The sequence below is a fragment of the Macrobrachium rosenbergii genome, chromosome 19 (genome assembly GCF_040412425.1).
Source record: "Macrobrachium rosenbergii isolate ZJJX-2024 chromosome 19, ASM4041242v1, whole genome shotgun sequence".
In the NCBI taxonomy this organism is placed as follows: Eukaryota; Metazoa; Arthropoda; class Malacostraca; order Decapoda; family Palaemonidae; genus Macrobrachium; species Macrobrachium rosenbergii.
In genome coordinates this window covers 35,250,604-35,266,112 of record NC_089759.1, presented here as the reverse complement: position 1 = coordinate 35,266,112, position 15,509 = coordinate 35,250,604, and the positions used below count along the sequence as shown (strand labels likewise).

Here is a 15,509-nt window from a genome sequence, read left to right as displayed (position 1 = left end):
AGTTTAGAGATGAAGAGAAATTTCTTGATTTTGTTTATCATTTTGTGTTAATAACTGTAAATCATTTTCAGGGTTTAAGGTATGAGAGTACTTATAAAGTATACTGTATATCGAGCGAAAATCTCTTTTCATGAAAATTATCAATTTTTTCGTAATTTGAGTTTATAGCGTGAATCATTCATATATTTGCGCTGATTACCAGTCGGTAAAAGAAGTCTATTCATGGCCATTTTTCGTTTATCGAGTAAAATTATAGATATTCTTCTGTGATACTTGCGTGCTTTCAGCACTCGAGTCCCTTCCTAAAACCATTTCCACCACACTTCTTTCTCTCCAGGCAGTCCCCAACTGCCAAATACGACATCTTTTTCTTTAAAAAGAACTATTTTAAACGTGTGAAACGTCGTTTGATTTAGAGGGCGCAGAGCAACGGCAGTACAAGAAGAAGAAGAACGCACCGCATGTTGTCGTCTGTTTGTTTACATCACAGTCGCTACCCAGATGATTGAGTTAAACAGTAGTGATCCCATCAATTATGATCTTGATTCACCAACAGACGCAATTAGTTCATTCCCTCGACTCACCCAACCTATATCGTATGACGAATTTTTTAGGGAATATTTAGAGAAAAATAAACCTTGCGTTTTCTCAAGTGAATTCACGCGCGAGTGGCGGGCGAGGAGCGACTGGGTTACGCCCATAGGCATTCCAGATGTCCAGTATTTTGTCGAACATTTTGGTAAGAACTCTGAAACTTTGCTCCTGTTGGAACATATGGCGGGCTGTATTTATGATAAACATAAGAACTACATGTTTTTCCTACTGCTTATGTTGTGTTTTGTGCTTTTTTTTTACCAATATTATTTCTACCTTTATTGGTCAACCTAAAATGTATTCCCAGTGGGGTTTCGAAGCATAATCAGGGTAATACTTTGATACTTTCATTTCTTGCCGTATACATGAACTGTTGCCCCTATTTTCTGACTCTTTATCTTGCGCTTCATGCATTTCTTACCCTTAGTCTACTGTAGAGGCAAATAATCTCACTGTTACCTTTCATTTCATACTGTTGAGTTTTATTTTTTGTCATTATCCCATGTATTCAACCAAATTTACAATTATATTTGTTGCTTGGTTAAGCTACCAGAAATCCTAACTCCCCCCCCCCCAAAGTGGTATTGGATGCCCTCAGTGGGATGTAAGTAGTTTTCAATAGGGAGAATGACTGAAAATGAGTGAAAAACCACGAATATGCAATCATCTAATCTTCCTAACCTAACTTCAGTTAGGATGGCCAGCCCTACCTTACTTAATATAACCCAAAAGGTATGGCTTCTCACTGGAGTTACCCACTCATTTGACATAAGGGGTTGATGGGTTAACCATGCATTTCAGTGTGTAAAAAAGACTTTTTCATAACATGTTATTCAGCTGTGATGGGTAACCAAATAATGTAGTATGCACCAACTGATGATAATCGCATACAAAGAAAATAGCATCATATAAAAAGATCCCAAACACAAATGCATTTCAGATTCATCATAATAACATTGAAGGCTATCAGAAAAACCTTATTCCACCAGTTTTAAAATGAACATAATTTCTGAGCTATAGGGAAGAAAAAATAGTAATAAGCACTCACAATCTTAACTAAAGAGTAACAGCATTTCAAAATGAGACAGAATTTAAGAAAAATATATTTTATAGAACAAATTCTGCAATCACTGAAAATGGTACCACAATGCTGTATAAGCTAAATAAGAATAAATCTAAAACACTAACCAATCATTTGTCTGTTTTGGGTAATTTCTAAAGCTGTTTACCCAAGAAAAATGTCCTAAACTATGGAAAAGCCTATTTGCCATTTTCATAAGCAGTGATGGTAACTCTAGTAGGAAACAAGTTTTTGCAGGGTATGAACCGTAAAAAAATGGATTACACCAGCAGGAATGGTCTAAAATGCATAAATCACAAAATAAGCAGTCAGAAAAATATATGGGTCATGTCGTTAATACCAGTCAATCACTAAACACTTACAAAGACAAGATGTTGCAAGGTCAATTCAAGGGATACGTCCTAACTTTACCTTCTATAGCCTAACCTAACTTAAGGGGCTGGGGATTAACACCTTCCCCCCAACTTGACCTAGAGCACAGTAAGTCACAGAGTAAAATATAGGGAGGCATCTAATGCTTAGCTTCTCTCATTGTGCTTTATATATCTTTAAGATCACAAATTTAGTATTACTCCTTATTTTAGGTGATGCTGATGTTCCCGTTGCCGACTGTGATCAAAAGCATTATGATTCACAGGAGAAGAAAACGTACAAGTTGAAGGATTATATACATTACTGGAATGGTCTCAGGGAAACTTCATGTGGGAAGAAGCAGTGTCTTTATCTTAAGGTATGTCATAATTTTGCTCATGTAATAGTTGACAATTTTTCTTTTCTTGAAAGCTCTTCATTGTGCTACACTGAATTGGTGAGTTACTTTATGTTCAGTCATTTTCTGTAGCTTTGATGTTAAAATTCATGTACTGTACATTATACTGTACATCAATATCTTTCACAACAACTTTATAAAGGAGATACATACTGGCTAATGATAGAAACTGTAAATTCAGAGATATTTTACTTTATTAACAATAACCAGTCGGAAGATGGAAGTTTTAAACAAAGCTATTTTTTTTAGCACAGACCTATCAGTTTACCGGTACAGTACTGTAGTCATCGTTTTTACAGACACACTCAGGAGAATGAAAAAGAAGAGCAACACTTCCAATTAGTCAGGTATGTGCTGGAAACATTTTGCCTTTGGTGGTGGTGGTTAAGTAATCTTTATATTAGTAAGCTCTATACAATGTCATGGTGAGGAATCATTCGACCTTAAAGTACATGAATATGGGGCCAGTATGTTGCGTGAAACTCACTTGTTGCGAAAAATGTACCCAGTGGATAAAATGCACCTAATGTACCAGCTATACTTTTGGTATGAAATATACCAGAAGTACAAAATGCACCCAATTGAATCTAAGAATTAAGATATAGATTTCACAGCCTCAAAGGATGAACCAGAGATGAACAACCTGAATTTATTAGAATCTCCTCCATTGACCTGAATTGTACTGCTTTTCTTGAATACTTGGTGCAAACATTTTAACTAGCTGCCTAATTGCCTAGGATCCTTGTTCACACCTTTTCAGGAGACACTGAGGAGAGAAACTCCTGTGACAAAACCTGCGGCCTTTGGACTTCTGAGAAATACTGTTTGGCTGCAGTGTCACGGTCCACCCCAAGGTAAATTGATTCTTTTAGTGGACTAGGTCTGACTTGTCCCAGTTGATGAACAGTCCAAGATACAGGCACAGATTGATTAGTTACTATATAAAACTACAAAGTTCCTGAAGTGAGGCACTCATCATCAGCCAGTCCTGCAAGTAACTTAGCTGTGTGGGCCCGCACAGCAGCTGGAGCAAGAACTGTGGTAAAAACAGTAAGGAGATTCTGAATTTATAGAGAAATACCCTGGAAGACCAATGTATTGGGACCTACAGAAGCAAAAAAGTTATCATTTCAAATGGAGCACTGTTTGGAGACCACCTTCTCCATCTGAAAAAGTGTTAGGTTGAGATAACAGTTCAGTCTGCAGAGGCTGATGGTAGGTTGTCATCCTCTTGAAGCCTAGAGAGACAAGAAACATATGATTGTATAAGCCGTACAGGTCTGTCAACACACCTACTGCTCCTTTTGCCACCAGCATCCTCACATCCATATCTAGTGCAAGAAACTTCTCTGTTTCTCTTGCTTTAGTCTGAAACTGGACAAATGCCAGTGATAGAGTGGTTTGTCTCCACCTTTCCTCACTACCCATGGATCTGTACCTTTCTGTTCCATATGTAATTTGAAGTTCATGAGTAAAGCCTCACAGAAAAAACTAAGACCAAAGAATAGGAAGAGAGAAATTAAGTGAGGAGAAGTAGGAAAATGATTGGAAATGTTCAAAACAGATGTTATAGACGCATAAGGGAATGACTTAACCACCAACAGAGGTACTGTGTTCCTGGATGCATACCTGGCCATTGGGAAGTGCTCTTCAATCCTCATACTTAGTAGCGTGTCTGTTGAAGTACTGACGACTCTAGATAGACATTATTAAAATTATGGGGTTTGTATTAAAGCATATTCATCGGTTTCTTGATTATTTTCTGGTATTCTGATGTACCAGAAAAAAATTGTAAAGCGTCATGGGCTATAGTTTACTTGTACTGTAGCATAGTTTTAAGTTCAGTTTTAATGTCTGCATATTTATTGTAAACTAACTTTCTTTCCTCACAGGATTGGCACTTCGTACAGGCCTATCCTGATTATGGTGCTTACACAACATTACATTATTTTGCATCAGACTGGTTGAATGAGTTCTGGCAAGTCAGGGATGATATTCAAGATGACTACCAATTCGTGTATATGGGACCAAAAGGAAGCTGGTTAGTAAAGTTATATTAATTTTAGCAGTGTGAATAATATTGAGGGCAAGTATTATTTTGAGCAGTGTCAATAACTGTGTGTGAATTTTAGCAGTCATCTAACACAGGGTTTTACAACAAACAAACCTCTTAGTTTACTTATGCCTTATTGCCCAAAAGACTACAATATGAACTGAGTACAGTACTGAAGGGCTCAGTAACACTGGACTAGACTTCCAGCTACCTGGAAAGTCCTTTTTTTTTTATTACTCATGTTGTTCACTTGAAGCTTAAATTCTTTAGTCATCAAGTTGTGTTTTGAGTGTTCTCTGTGTACTTCTTTGCTGTGTGATGATTATTGTTATTCAACAACTGCTATTATGTTTAAGGAATATTTACTGACTTGTCAGACTGTTTTTTATGTATTACTCGAACTGATTTTTATAGGTGTGAGGTCTTTGAAAGCTAATCATTAATTGAGGTATGTAGAGTTTTTCCAAATGGTAATTTTCACTTGTACACTGTTGCATGTATATTAATATTTCCAGCTTGTTTCTTTTATGGTTTTAATGTACAGTACAGGCGGTCCCCGGTTTACGACGGGGGTTCCGTTCTTGCGCCGCGTCGTAACCCGAAAATCGTCGTAAGCCGGAACATCGTCGAAAATCGTCAAAAATCATAAGAAAACCTTACTTTTAATGCTCTGGGTGCATTGAAAACGATGTAAACTGCATTATTATTGAGTTTTACATCAAAAAAACCTTCAAATTATGATTATTCTGCCATTTTGGGGCCATATTTCTTCCGTCGGATCGGCGTCGGACGCGTCGAACCCCGAACATGCGTCGTAAGCCAGGAAATAATTTCTGATGAATATATTTGAAAAGCGTCGTAACCTCGAACGTCGTGGCCGGAACCGTCGTAAACCGGGGACTGCCTGTATTACAGTACACATGAACTTTTTGTATTTTATCTATTTACCATGAAATATTCATTCCAAATTGTAATTGTAATTTTGCAGAAAGCACCATTTACTATATGCTTTATGCTGTGTTGATTTGTCTTTCTCTTTTTGTCGTGTGCATTTATTTGTCTTTGTTAGCTAGAAGTTTCTGGCAGAAGCTTAAAATTCATGCTTACCTTGAAAAAGATTTCCATGATAGATTATTTTCCTGCAGAAATAGTAATTCTCACAGTTTAGCACCTAAGTGCTAAGGCTTTCCATCGGTGTTTAGGAACAGGAAAAGGAAGACTTACTCCAGCAGGAATGGAAGAGCACCAAGACTTATAACTGTTATTTCTCAGGTCTTTATTTGCATAACAGATATGTATAAACTTCTATTACCTTGGGCAAAAAGAAACGGTAATCTTTCTCTGGAATGAAGTACAGTATGCAACATATGCCGTATTAAGGTTATTGATTATGTTTAGGCAAAGCTTTGGTTGTTGGAGGAGAGGAGGAATTCTAAGAATGCACAGTAAAAAAAGGAGTGGCATTTAATTTAGTGTGACTCTTCCTTCTATGAAAGTCTGTTGGCCCTGCTACTCAGTTTATACTGTAATACTGTATACTGTAACGTAATCTAAAATGATCCATGGAATATTATCTCATACTCATAATCACATGCAAGACTTTTTGGTAAGAAGGAATTGTGATACCTTTTCTCTCAGCTTCTTAAGGTCAAGTTTGGTTTGGGCCAAACATATTCGTATGCCCAGTGGTAGTTGTAGATTTTATTCTAATGATAGATTATTGAAACATGTCAGAGCTAGTTAATGAAGATGTTTTTTCCCCAATGGCACACACAAAAATTGTATGCACATGCTAGTAGTGGTAATGTCTGTAGTTTATGCAGTGAAGCAAATGGTCAGAATCATGAGTTGAAAGTTGCCTAGAAGACACAACAGTGGGACATCAGTGCATCAGAACTGAACCAAAATGTTCTCAAGACTCAGACTGCCACTAGAGGGCTAGTAACTTATCGATGCATACTTTGGCAGTTAGAAATGGAGCAATTTATTTTCTGTCGAGTTTGGAAATTGGCACAATGCACAAAAGGCAGTTTTGGGTGTGTATTGAGATAAATCCAAATTATGCCAAAGTAAAATTTGTGGAAACTGTAAATAGCTTTGGTGGTAGTGATAATCAGGCTTGTGTTAAAGAATAAATATTACTGTATTATCTGTTTGTTAAGTAAGCTTAAATTGCAGGACACCTTTCCATGCTGATGTCTTCAGATCTTATAGTTGGTCTGCCAACGTGTGTGGCCGTAAACGATGGGTGTTTTACCCACCTGGAGAAGACCAGTATTTGAGAGACCCATTTGGAACACCTATATATGATATAGATTCTTCGGACCTCAGGTGATTTTTCAGTCTATTAACATGATTTTTTCTTCTGTGTCTTGGTTATAATTAGTAAATGGATAGCAAAACTGTATTAGTTTCACTTATGTTTTTGAAAGATGAAATTTTTGAGGAAAGAGGTAATTTTTCTATACAAACCCAATTTTATAGTACCCCTATTGTGCATTGGCACAAACTTCAGATACTTAATAGAAAAAACAGATTTTGACATAGGAAACACCTATTTTTGGTAGTTGCTATTGAGTCCTCAAGGAGTTACTGTACCTTCCATGGGTCAGTCAGAGATCCATGGTGACCAGACTAATTTAAAAAAATTCTCTGTTAGTTAGTCTCTTGGCCAGGTATTGTGTCATAATGATAAACACTATAACACTATAACTCCCCAACGAATAGTTAAAATCTGTGAATACTTGCTACCCCCCTCGAAAAACGCTTATAACTGCCCACAAACTGTTGTTCACATGTAAATTTTAACGTCAGTTTTGATGAACTGACAGATGGACTTACAGGTAAACCTGGTTGTGAATACCCGGCCTAAGCCTTTCAACTCCTGTTTATTCTCCATAAAACTGTTCTTTAGTATTGTGCCCTATAGCTAGGCTACCATTTATCTTGCCCAGATTATTGCTATTATCTAAATAGGCACCTTGGCCTAAGCTACTGTATTAGGCCCATAATAGGATATTTCTTAAAAGGTTTTTACTTACTCTAATTTAGGTTAATACTTAACCCAGGTCATTTAGTTCACACTTAAGGATATGTAATCGTAGGTTATAGGCTACAGACAACATCCACTGTTTATCTAGTCTAAGCTTAACCTGATCTAGGCTACTGCCTACATTATTGTAGACATCGTATAATCTGAAATGATTTTCTATATTATTGATAAATTGTGAAACGTTTCTTTTAGTTAAAACATCTACCGTAATTGAAATGACAAATTTTTTCACACAATTTGCACTTTTCACAACTAACACAACTTAACTCCAGCCATGTGTTAGCAAGAAAAGCCGGGTTTTCAGCTTTCACACAAATTAACTACCAATTACAAAGCTTAAATCTTTAACTGGGACTTAAAACTAAATACTTAACTTGCTTCTTTTGGCTTTCCTCCTGTAGGTGTTTCCATAGTTGTTGAAATTTGGAGTGCTGACGATAATAGAATCTGTTTCAAATGGACCAATGAAAGGTAATGGCTTCATTGGTCTCTTGCCAGTCTGTTTGTCGAAAATATGGCGGACTGCGCATGCGCTATAACCACTTCCTCTTCTAGCAGCTTTGACAAAGGAATAACCTGGGTACAGCTTCACTGTAAGATAAGAGAAAGAGCCTTCTTGCCTTTGAGTCCATTACTTACTCCATCACGTGTTATAGTGTCTATCATTATGACACAATACCTGGCCAAGAGATCGACTAAAAGAGAATTCTTTGATATTAGTTTTGTCACCATGGAGTTCTGACAGACCCATGGAAGGTAACTCCTTGAGGACGAAACAAATGACTACACTGGTAAAGAAAAATCCTATAGCACTATGTGAGCTTCACCGGGCCTCTGGTGGCAAACTTAGTCACAGTTTTTGCTGGCTTGTGCTGTAAGGAACAGAGGTGCTGGGAAGGCTTATGCAGCTATTGTAGTGTGGCACCTAAAGGTTCAAAAGAGTAACAAGGGGTCATAAATAAGAAAGGACTTTTACTCACAGGGTAATGGGCTGTGTGTTTGGATATACAGTATTACATAGGAATATAGATGTGGATGATGATTCTTTTACATTACCTTTTCCCCACCTTCATTCAGGGACTGAAAACATTTGGCATGCTGCCACATAGGGCCAAGTAAGATGATGTTCAGAGATTTATTGTTCAAAAATGTGGAAGTAAGTCTCTAAGAAATTTATGGAAAATCTCCAGAGATGGCTGTGTGAGAAATGAAATTTCAGAAAAAGTTCCTGCTAAAGATCAGAGAGACCGAAACAACCCCAATTCCAAAACCTGAAACTTTCACTTATGATACTTGGTTTCAGACACTTTTTAGGCTCCTAATGAGCACGGGAGAAAGTCTCTAATTTATTTGTCTTGAAAATAAAGTAGTTATAAATTACAATGAAGCTTGAAACTATGGAGATAATGTTTTTAATCTTTTCAGCAAGATTAATTGGTAGGGTTCTACTTAGGATCTAAGGAGGTACTAACAACAGGATCAAGCAATTATAAACTGATGGTTTTGTTTTAAAAAAATAAATTTTGTTTTTGAAAAATGTAATTTACCTTCAGTTTCTTTATTTTTGCAGTGACTCATCGAAATACCCAAAAGCAGCTTCTGCTAGTGGACGACTTGAAGTTATTCAGGAGCAAGGTGAAACTATATTTGTGCCTTCAGGCTGGCATCATCAAGTTTGGAATCTAGTAAGTTTATTTTCTTTTTCAAAATTAAATGCATTTCATCTGTCAAAGTTATCCTTTGTTTTGCCACAAACTCATCACTTTAACATAGTCTATTCATGTTTTGTACTTAAATTTTAGACAGGATACAGTATTAGAATAAAAAGAAACTGGTGGGGTTAGGCGGGTATTCATATTCAGGTGCGTTTCTCTTGATCCTGAGTAGTTAATTGAATTGCTTTTGTGTGTCTGCTAACAGGTCAACAGCTCTTGAGAGATTCAAAGTCTTTTGGGATCAGTCACAATTACAGCACCGTGTCTTATTTCCAGTATGTATTTTCTCTTTCATTTCTTTGTTACCCATTTTCCTTGCTTGGGGTAATAACCCTTCAACACTGATAAGGTTTTCAGTCGAATCTCAGTTTAGGGTATTGAACAAGAAAGGCAGTTTTTTTTCTACCAGACTGTAGGTAGCTATAGAGTGGCTGGTGTATCAGATTCATTTCCTTTTTCATAATTCATACTCATTTTTTTCAGGAGTAGCATTCTAGGTAATAGGATCTAGGTCTTGATGATTTGGTAAGTGTTGCATCGCTGTTTTATCAACCCAGAAAGTACAAATTATAGCCTTACATGGTCCATTTCATGACCCCTTATTAGTCCTCAAAACTTTCGGGTTCCATTCAGCAGCTACTACCCAAGTTCCAGTGGTTCCACAGTCACTGGTCTGAATCATTCTTGGGACAAGAACCCTTCCTGCCTTCAGAGCTAGTCAGGATATAGTAAAGTATTGTGTTTTTGATACAACAGGTATGATTAAAAGAACAACAATTTTTTTTAATACAAATCCCCCTCTTGACCTTTATTGTTATTTTAGCAGTCCAGGCAACACAAATGCTAATACATTCAGCTACCTGAGGTGCTGTGGAACTTATATGCATACTCAGCCAGATGGAACTGTGAAGATTCCTCTTCTTCTCTAGAATGTAGAGGGCATTGCAAACACACAATAGGGCTATGAGAAAGTAATGAGTATTGAAAAAAATTAGATTTTTAAGAATTGATAGCTTGAAAAAAATGTTTTTATTTCCAGGAAGACACCATATCTATTAATCATAACTGGTTGAATGGAACCAACATTCAAGTGGCTTGGCATTTCTTGGTGGAATCCCTTAACCAGGTAAGCTTTGTTTTTTTTACTGGTACATGTATGACTGCATAATAATTTGTATGTATTATAATACATTCTTTTCAAATCCTTTCATACTAAATAATTGTACCTTATTGTATCATAGATATCAAAGTGTTATTAATATCTGAATAAGTTCATATGCAAATACAAATCATGATTCACATTAACTGAAATTGCTGTTTATTGGGGCAACGAAGTCAGTAACTTAAATTTTACAGATTTGACAGTAGGAATGGATGCTACCTGCCAAGTAGCCAGGATTTATTGTCAGTGGATCCAGAGTAGAGATTTTTCATTCATTCATCTCATGAATTTCTGTTTTTTTTTTCACTTATATGATATGCCCTCCAAAAGATTTATTCTTTTTCCATACACATATATTTGCCTTTACACTCTTTGATAATTACTCTTTTGAAAAGTGTGTCTAGGTATCAGAAGGAGCAGTGCTTTTCTGCTAGGAGAGTTGCTGAAGCACAGCGCACATCATTGCTAGGCTTGGCGTCTGTTAGTGTTGAGTGATGGTAACATGGACATCCAGCAGTGCTCCAGGCTTTTTCAGTGTGACATTGAGTGGTTATTAATATTAAGTTGAGCTCTTTCCTAAAAGATTTTGGGTAATTTGTTGGGCCATGAATCTTCTTGTGAATTCTGAAGATTTTTTAGTGAATTTTGAAGTATTTAAATGCATAGATGTGATTGTATTCAAGTGTTTAAAGTGTTGTGAACATCTTACACAAGTCTCTCAAGGAAGCCTATCACTGGAAATTCTCTGGATGGTTTTTTGGTATGATAGATTCATTTCTATTCTTGTCATGGTTGCCAGTGGTTTGCTACCCCTTTTTAGTTTTTTTTTATTCTTTTCCACCTCAAGGTTGAGAATCATTGCTATACTGTTTTCTCTCAGACTCTGGATTGCTTTAGCTACCATGTTTTCACTCTTCCATATTTGACAAAGCATCGTATGACTTTGGCTTTACAATGCTAATGGTTGTCTCTGGTTGTAATTGCATTTCATCTATTTTTATTGCACAAATTAACACAAGAGATTTGGGCATTGTTATCTATTTTACCTATTTTTAAGGGGAAATTTGTTCTGGGTCAAGTATCATTCTGAATTTAAATTCCAGTTTAGCCTGTTTTGCTACTGTTACACTCCTCGTCACCAGCCGCTTTAATTCTCTGTGTAGTACCAGCATCCTGTGGACCTTGTATGTTGCGCAAGTCTGCCGTCAGTTCATTTGGTTGAGATGCAAGTTCGGTTTGTGGCGTGATCTTCAGACCTAAGACCAACTTTGGAACACAATTTAAACTGTAGTGGTTTTGGTATAAGTGGATGTACAGTATCTCCATACTGTTACCACGGCTCTTTAGTTTCTTGGGCAGAATAAGGTTAATATTAAGAAAAGGATATGTATGGAACTATTAATTTTATCTTTAAAAATACATTTTTAGCCGTCAGCCAGGTTATCTATATTTTTGCAGTTCAGTGGTTCCTTTTGCTAGCTACTTATTTAGAATAGGGAATGGTACGTAAATCAGTAGTCAATCTTCTTTACCATTATGATGACAAACACATGTAATTTTTTAGTATTTTACAATAGACTTTGTTAAATGATAATGTTGGAAAGATGATAAAATGATTTTAAACTTGATGTACATATGCAAAATAGAGAGAGAGAGAGAGAGAGAGAGAGAGAGAGAGAGAGAGAGAGAGAGAGAGAGAGAGAGAGAGAGAGAGAGAGTGTTTATTTTTAGACTATAATGAGTGTAATCCATTTGCAAATGCTTGCTTGGGTTTATTATTTTGTATTTTGAAATCATCAAGATAAGCAATAGTAAGCAATATGGCTTTTAATGGTTTCTTGGATACTTGACTACACTTTTTTTTTACTAGATTATATGACAGAAAGACAGATTTCAGTTTTTTTTATATTTCTAACAATACCCAGGTGGAGTTTGCTATTCAAGACTGCAAAGATATGGAAGATTGGGTGGGCCAGTGTCAATTGCTGCTACGAGTAACTCATGGAATGGACTACAAAGAATTTTACACCTTTCTCCGTACAGTTGCACAGCGTCGAATATCATGCCTTAGTGGTGAGTATTATTGAACTAGAGGTATATATGTATCCGTATTTGGTCACTGATGTGTAAATGCATTTTCATGTAATAATAGTTCTGAAACTAAAGATTTAATCCACTGACCTCTGTGTATAATAATAAAGGAGAAAATAATTTCTTAAATAACTTGTTAGACTAACAGTGATGAGAAATGTTTGCTGGGATTCAGTTTAGTTAGAAAAATATGTAATATAATTAGCTTGAAATTTGCTTTCAAATAAGTAAGAGTTTATGTTGTAAACTGCAGATATGAATGCGATGACATCAATTAAGGCAGCAATTTTAGTAAGCTCACAGATTTTGACATATGATTAAAAGTGCATTGTCCTAATTAACTTATAGATTTCTCCACGTAGTCTTCATTCTAGCTTAAACAACAGTAGTGATACAGTGATTTGTCTGACTCTTATAAGTGTATTCGCAAGTAAAGACACTTACTAGTATATAAGTTTAATATAATTGCAATTATAAGTAGCTACAGACCCAGTTACAGCACCGTCCAAGTTGCACTAACTTTGTCACCTTGTAGCTCGTAATTTGTTTTTAAATCTGTGTTATTGATGTACTTGGCTGTTATGATAGTATGGTCTGCCTTTTTTTGTTTCTTGTTTCTTCATTTCTGTATTTTACCTTCTGCTATACTATTATCTTGAAAGCAAAGGAAGAAAGAAGTCATAGGTTATCTTGTGATCGTCCTTATTTTGCCTGTTATTTTATTATTTCTTCATTTCTGTTTATTTTGCCCTCTGGAAATGACTATTTTCTGTTTATAGAAGGGCTTGGTATCATGTATGGCAGACAGGGGGCTGTAGTCTTCTTTTTTTAGTAGGTTTGGAAAAGGAGTTGACACATCTGAAGGCAGTTGTAAAGTAATGGGTATGTACCAATGGAGATAAATGGTCAAAAGTTGTATGTTTGTTCTTTGATGATTTAGCATTATGGCTCTTGTCAAAATACTGAACTCAGGAAAGAAAGATAAGTTCCACATAAGCTAGGTGTGGTTATATTGATAATTATGTTCTGATAGACCTTCCAGCAATATTGGTAAGAATAGCCCTTTCACACTATAGACACTGTATAGACACTGTTCAGTATTGCAATAATATTTTCAGTGATTTGTATAGCATTTTCAGTTATATTTATTTTTTTTTCCAGAAAATAAACCACTTGTGAGCTTTGATGTATGGACTGTTGGTAAAAATCACATGCTGTATGACCTGAAGAAAATTCAGTGGTGCCTTGAACAGCTGTTGAATGATGAACGCCTGGACTCCATCAAGGACTTCTCTGATGAAGAGAACCATCCAGTTAAGTTGTTAGATGATATTACGGCAGTTTTGTCATGATTTTGGTTGAAATAATCTTTGCTATTTCATTCCCTAAGCTTGAAACCTGTGATTTTATTTATGATTTTTATTATGTCAGTTCCTGTAAATGGCTTTACTAGGGTACTGATGGGGCTTGAAAGTTGCTCTTAATAGGGATAGAGCTTCTTTTCTTTTTCCAAAACTGGACTGTAAGATTAGGTTTTGGATAAGCTCAGTTTGAATGTGTGGATATGTCTGTGCCTTTCCTACTTGCCCTTTTTTGTGATGAACCAGTGTGTACTTATGTATGAAATACATGATTGCTAATATTATGTGAACCTTCAAATTGACTGAATTAGGGAATTACATGTTTGGGCCTAAGGCCGTATCGGAGTAGCAATGAGAAATAATAAAGAAACAATTGAAGGGAATCCAGTAAACTTAAGGACATAGATGTTTATATTTCATATAAGAAATTAGTTTCCTTTATAGTATCAGTGAGATATTAAGAAGAGAAATGGCAGTTTATTAGCAAAGAATTATATTGTGGTTTAGGTGAGGCATTTCTTCCAGTTTTTTAAAGTTTCCAGGAAAAAGTATAGTGATAACTTTTATTGCTAACTTTAGGTTCAAGCCCCACTTTCTCTTTATTGCTTTTTCTCTTGACTTTTAGACCTGAACTAGATTATGGAATTATACTGTCTGTTTCTTAGCCCTCTCATTAAAGTCTGTTCTCTGTGGCAAATGACAAGGTTTATTCAGTTTTTTGATAAGGATGTTATTCTCCAAATATAAATAAGGATGTCAACATTATAAAAATTATGTGAGCCATTGTTACAAAGGAGGATTTTAGGAATATGACAAAAGTCTTATTGAAGTGCGAGTTATCCTCTCATCAGAGAGAGGAAATGTATTAATATATATATATACTAATAGCAACATGGGAAACTAATGACAGAGCTCATTTTTGGTATTTGTAAGGTGTCAGTTTAAGTACTTCTTTTAAGTTGTTTCATCCAGAGTCTAGTGTAGCTGTTTAGTGTAGCTGTGGAGTACATTTTCCCTAAGGAAGAGTTTATTCACCTCAGAACAAATGAACTCTGTCCTTAGGGTTGTAACTGATAAAGGCAAAACAAAGTAAATGCGGTGAAAAATTGTTTGGACTGTACCTCAGTTGCTTGAGTTTTTTTATTAATAAAAATTTATTTATATAGAAAAGAACAAGAAAGTGTGCAAAGGACAGTTCTGTAGAAATATGGAAGAGTAAACTCAGTCATAACTTCATATCAAAGTTTCATCATTAAAATGGTTGTTTATTTGTTGTACATTTGACTAGATAGTGCCAGGGTCAGTTACCAAAAACTAGGGTCCCCTTATCATAGGCCCAAACAAAAAGGGACATTGGTGCTATTATTCAAACCGTATAAGTGGATTAGCCTAGGCATGAGGCAGCCAGTAATAATATGTGTCCTAATCATTGTATTACTTATTCTTTTTTCTCAATAGTTTTCTTCTGATTCAGTAACTTTTTCTTCAGACCTGCCAGAATTTATGAGTCTCATTTTGAACTGTAGTTTTGATCAAAATGAGCTTTCTTTCAAACCATAAAATCTTTAATACCTCTTATTATATTTATTTTTTCTTGGATTTTCATTTCTATAAGAAGAGTTTATTTTTCC

At 35.8% G+C, this 15,509-nt stretch overlaps 1 protein-coding gene across 1 annotated transcript; it reads left to right on the top strand.

Moving 5' to 3' along the window:
- The first annotated feature begins 453 nt into the window (after window positions 1–453).
- Window positions 454–15,333, top strand: JMJD4 (jumonji domain containing 4). The gene is made up of 8 exons (XM_067121571.1): window positions 454–739; window positions 2,260–2,405; window positions 4,337–4,485; window positions 6,676–6,828; window positions 9,120–9,234; window positions 10,304–10,390; window positions 12,352–12,499; window positions 13,679–15,333. Exons 1-8 carry the CDS (start codon window positions 502–504, stop codon window positions 13,867–13,869), a joined length of 1,227 nt encoding a protein of 408 aa, XP_066977672.1. The 5' UTR covers window positions 454–501; the 3' UTR covers window positions 13,870–15,333.
- Window positions 15,334–15,509: the final 176 nt, after the last annotated feature.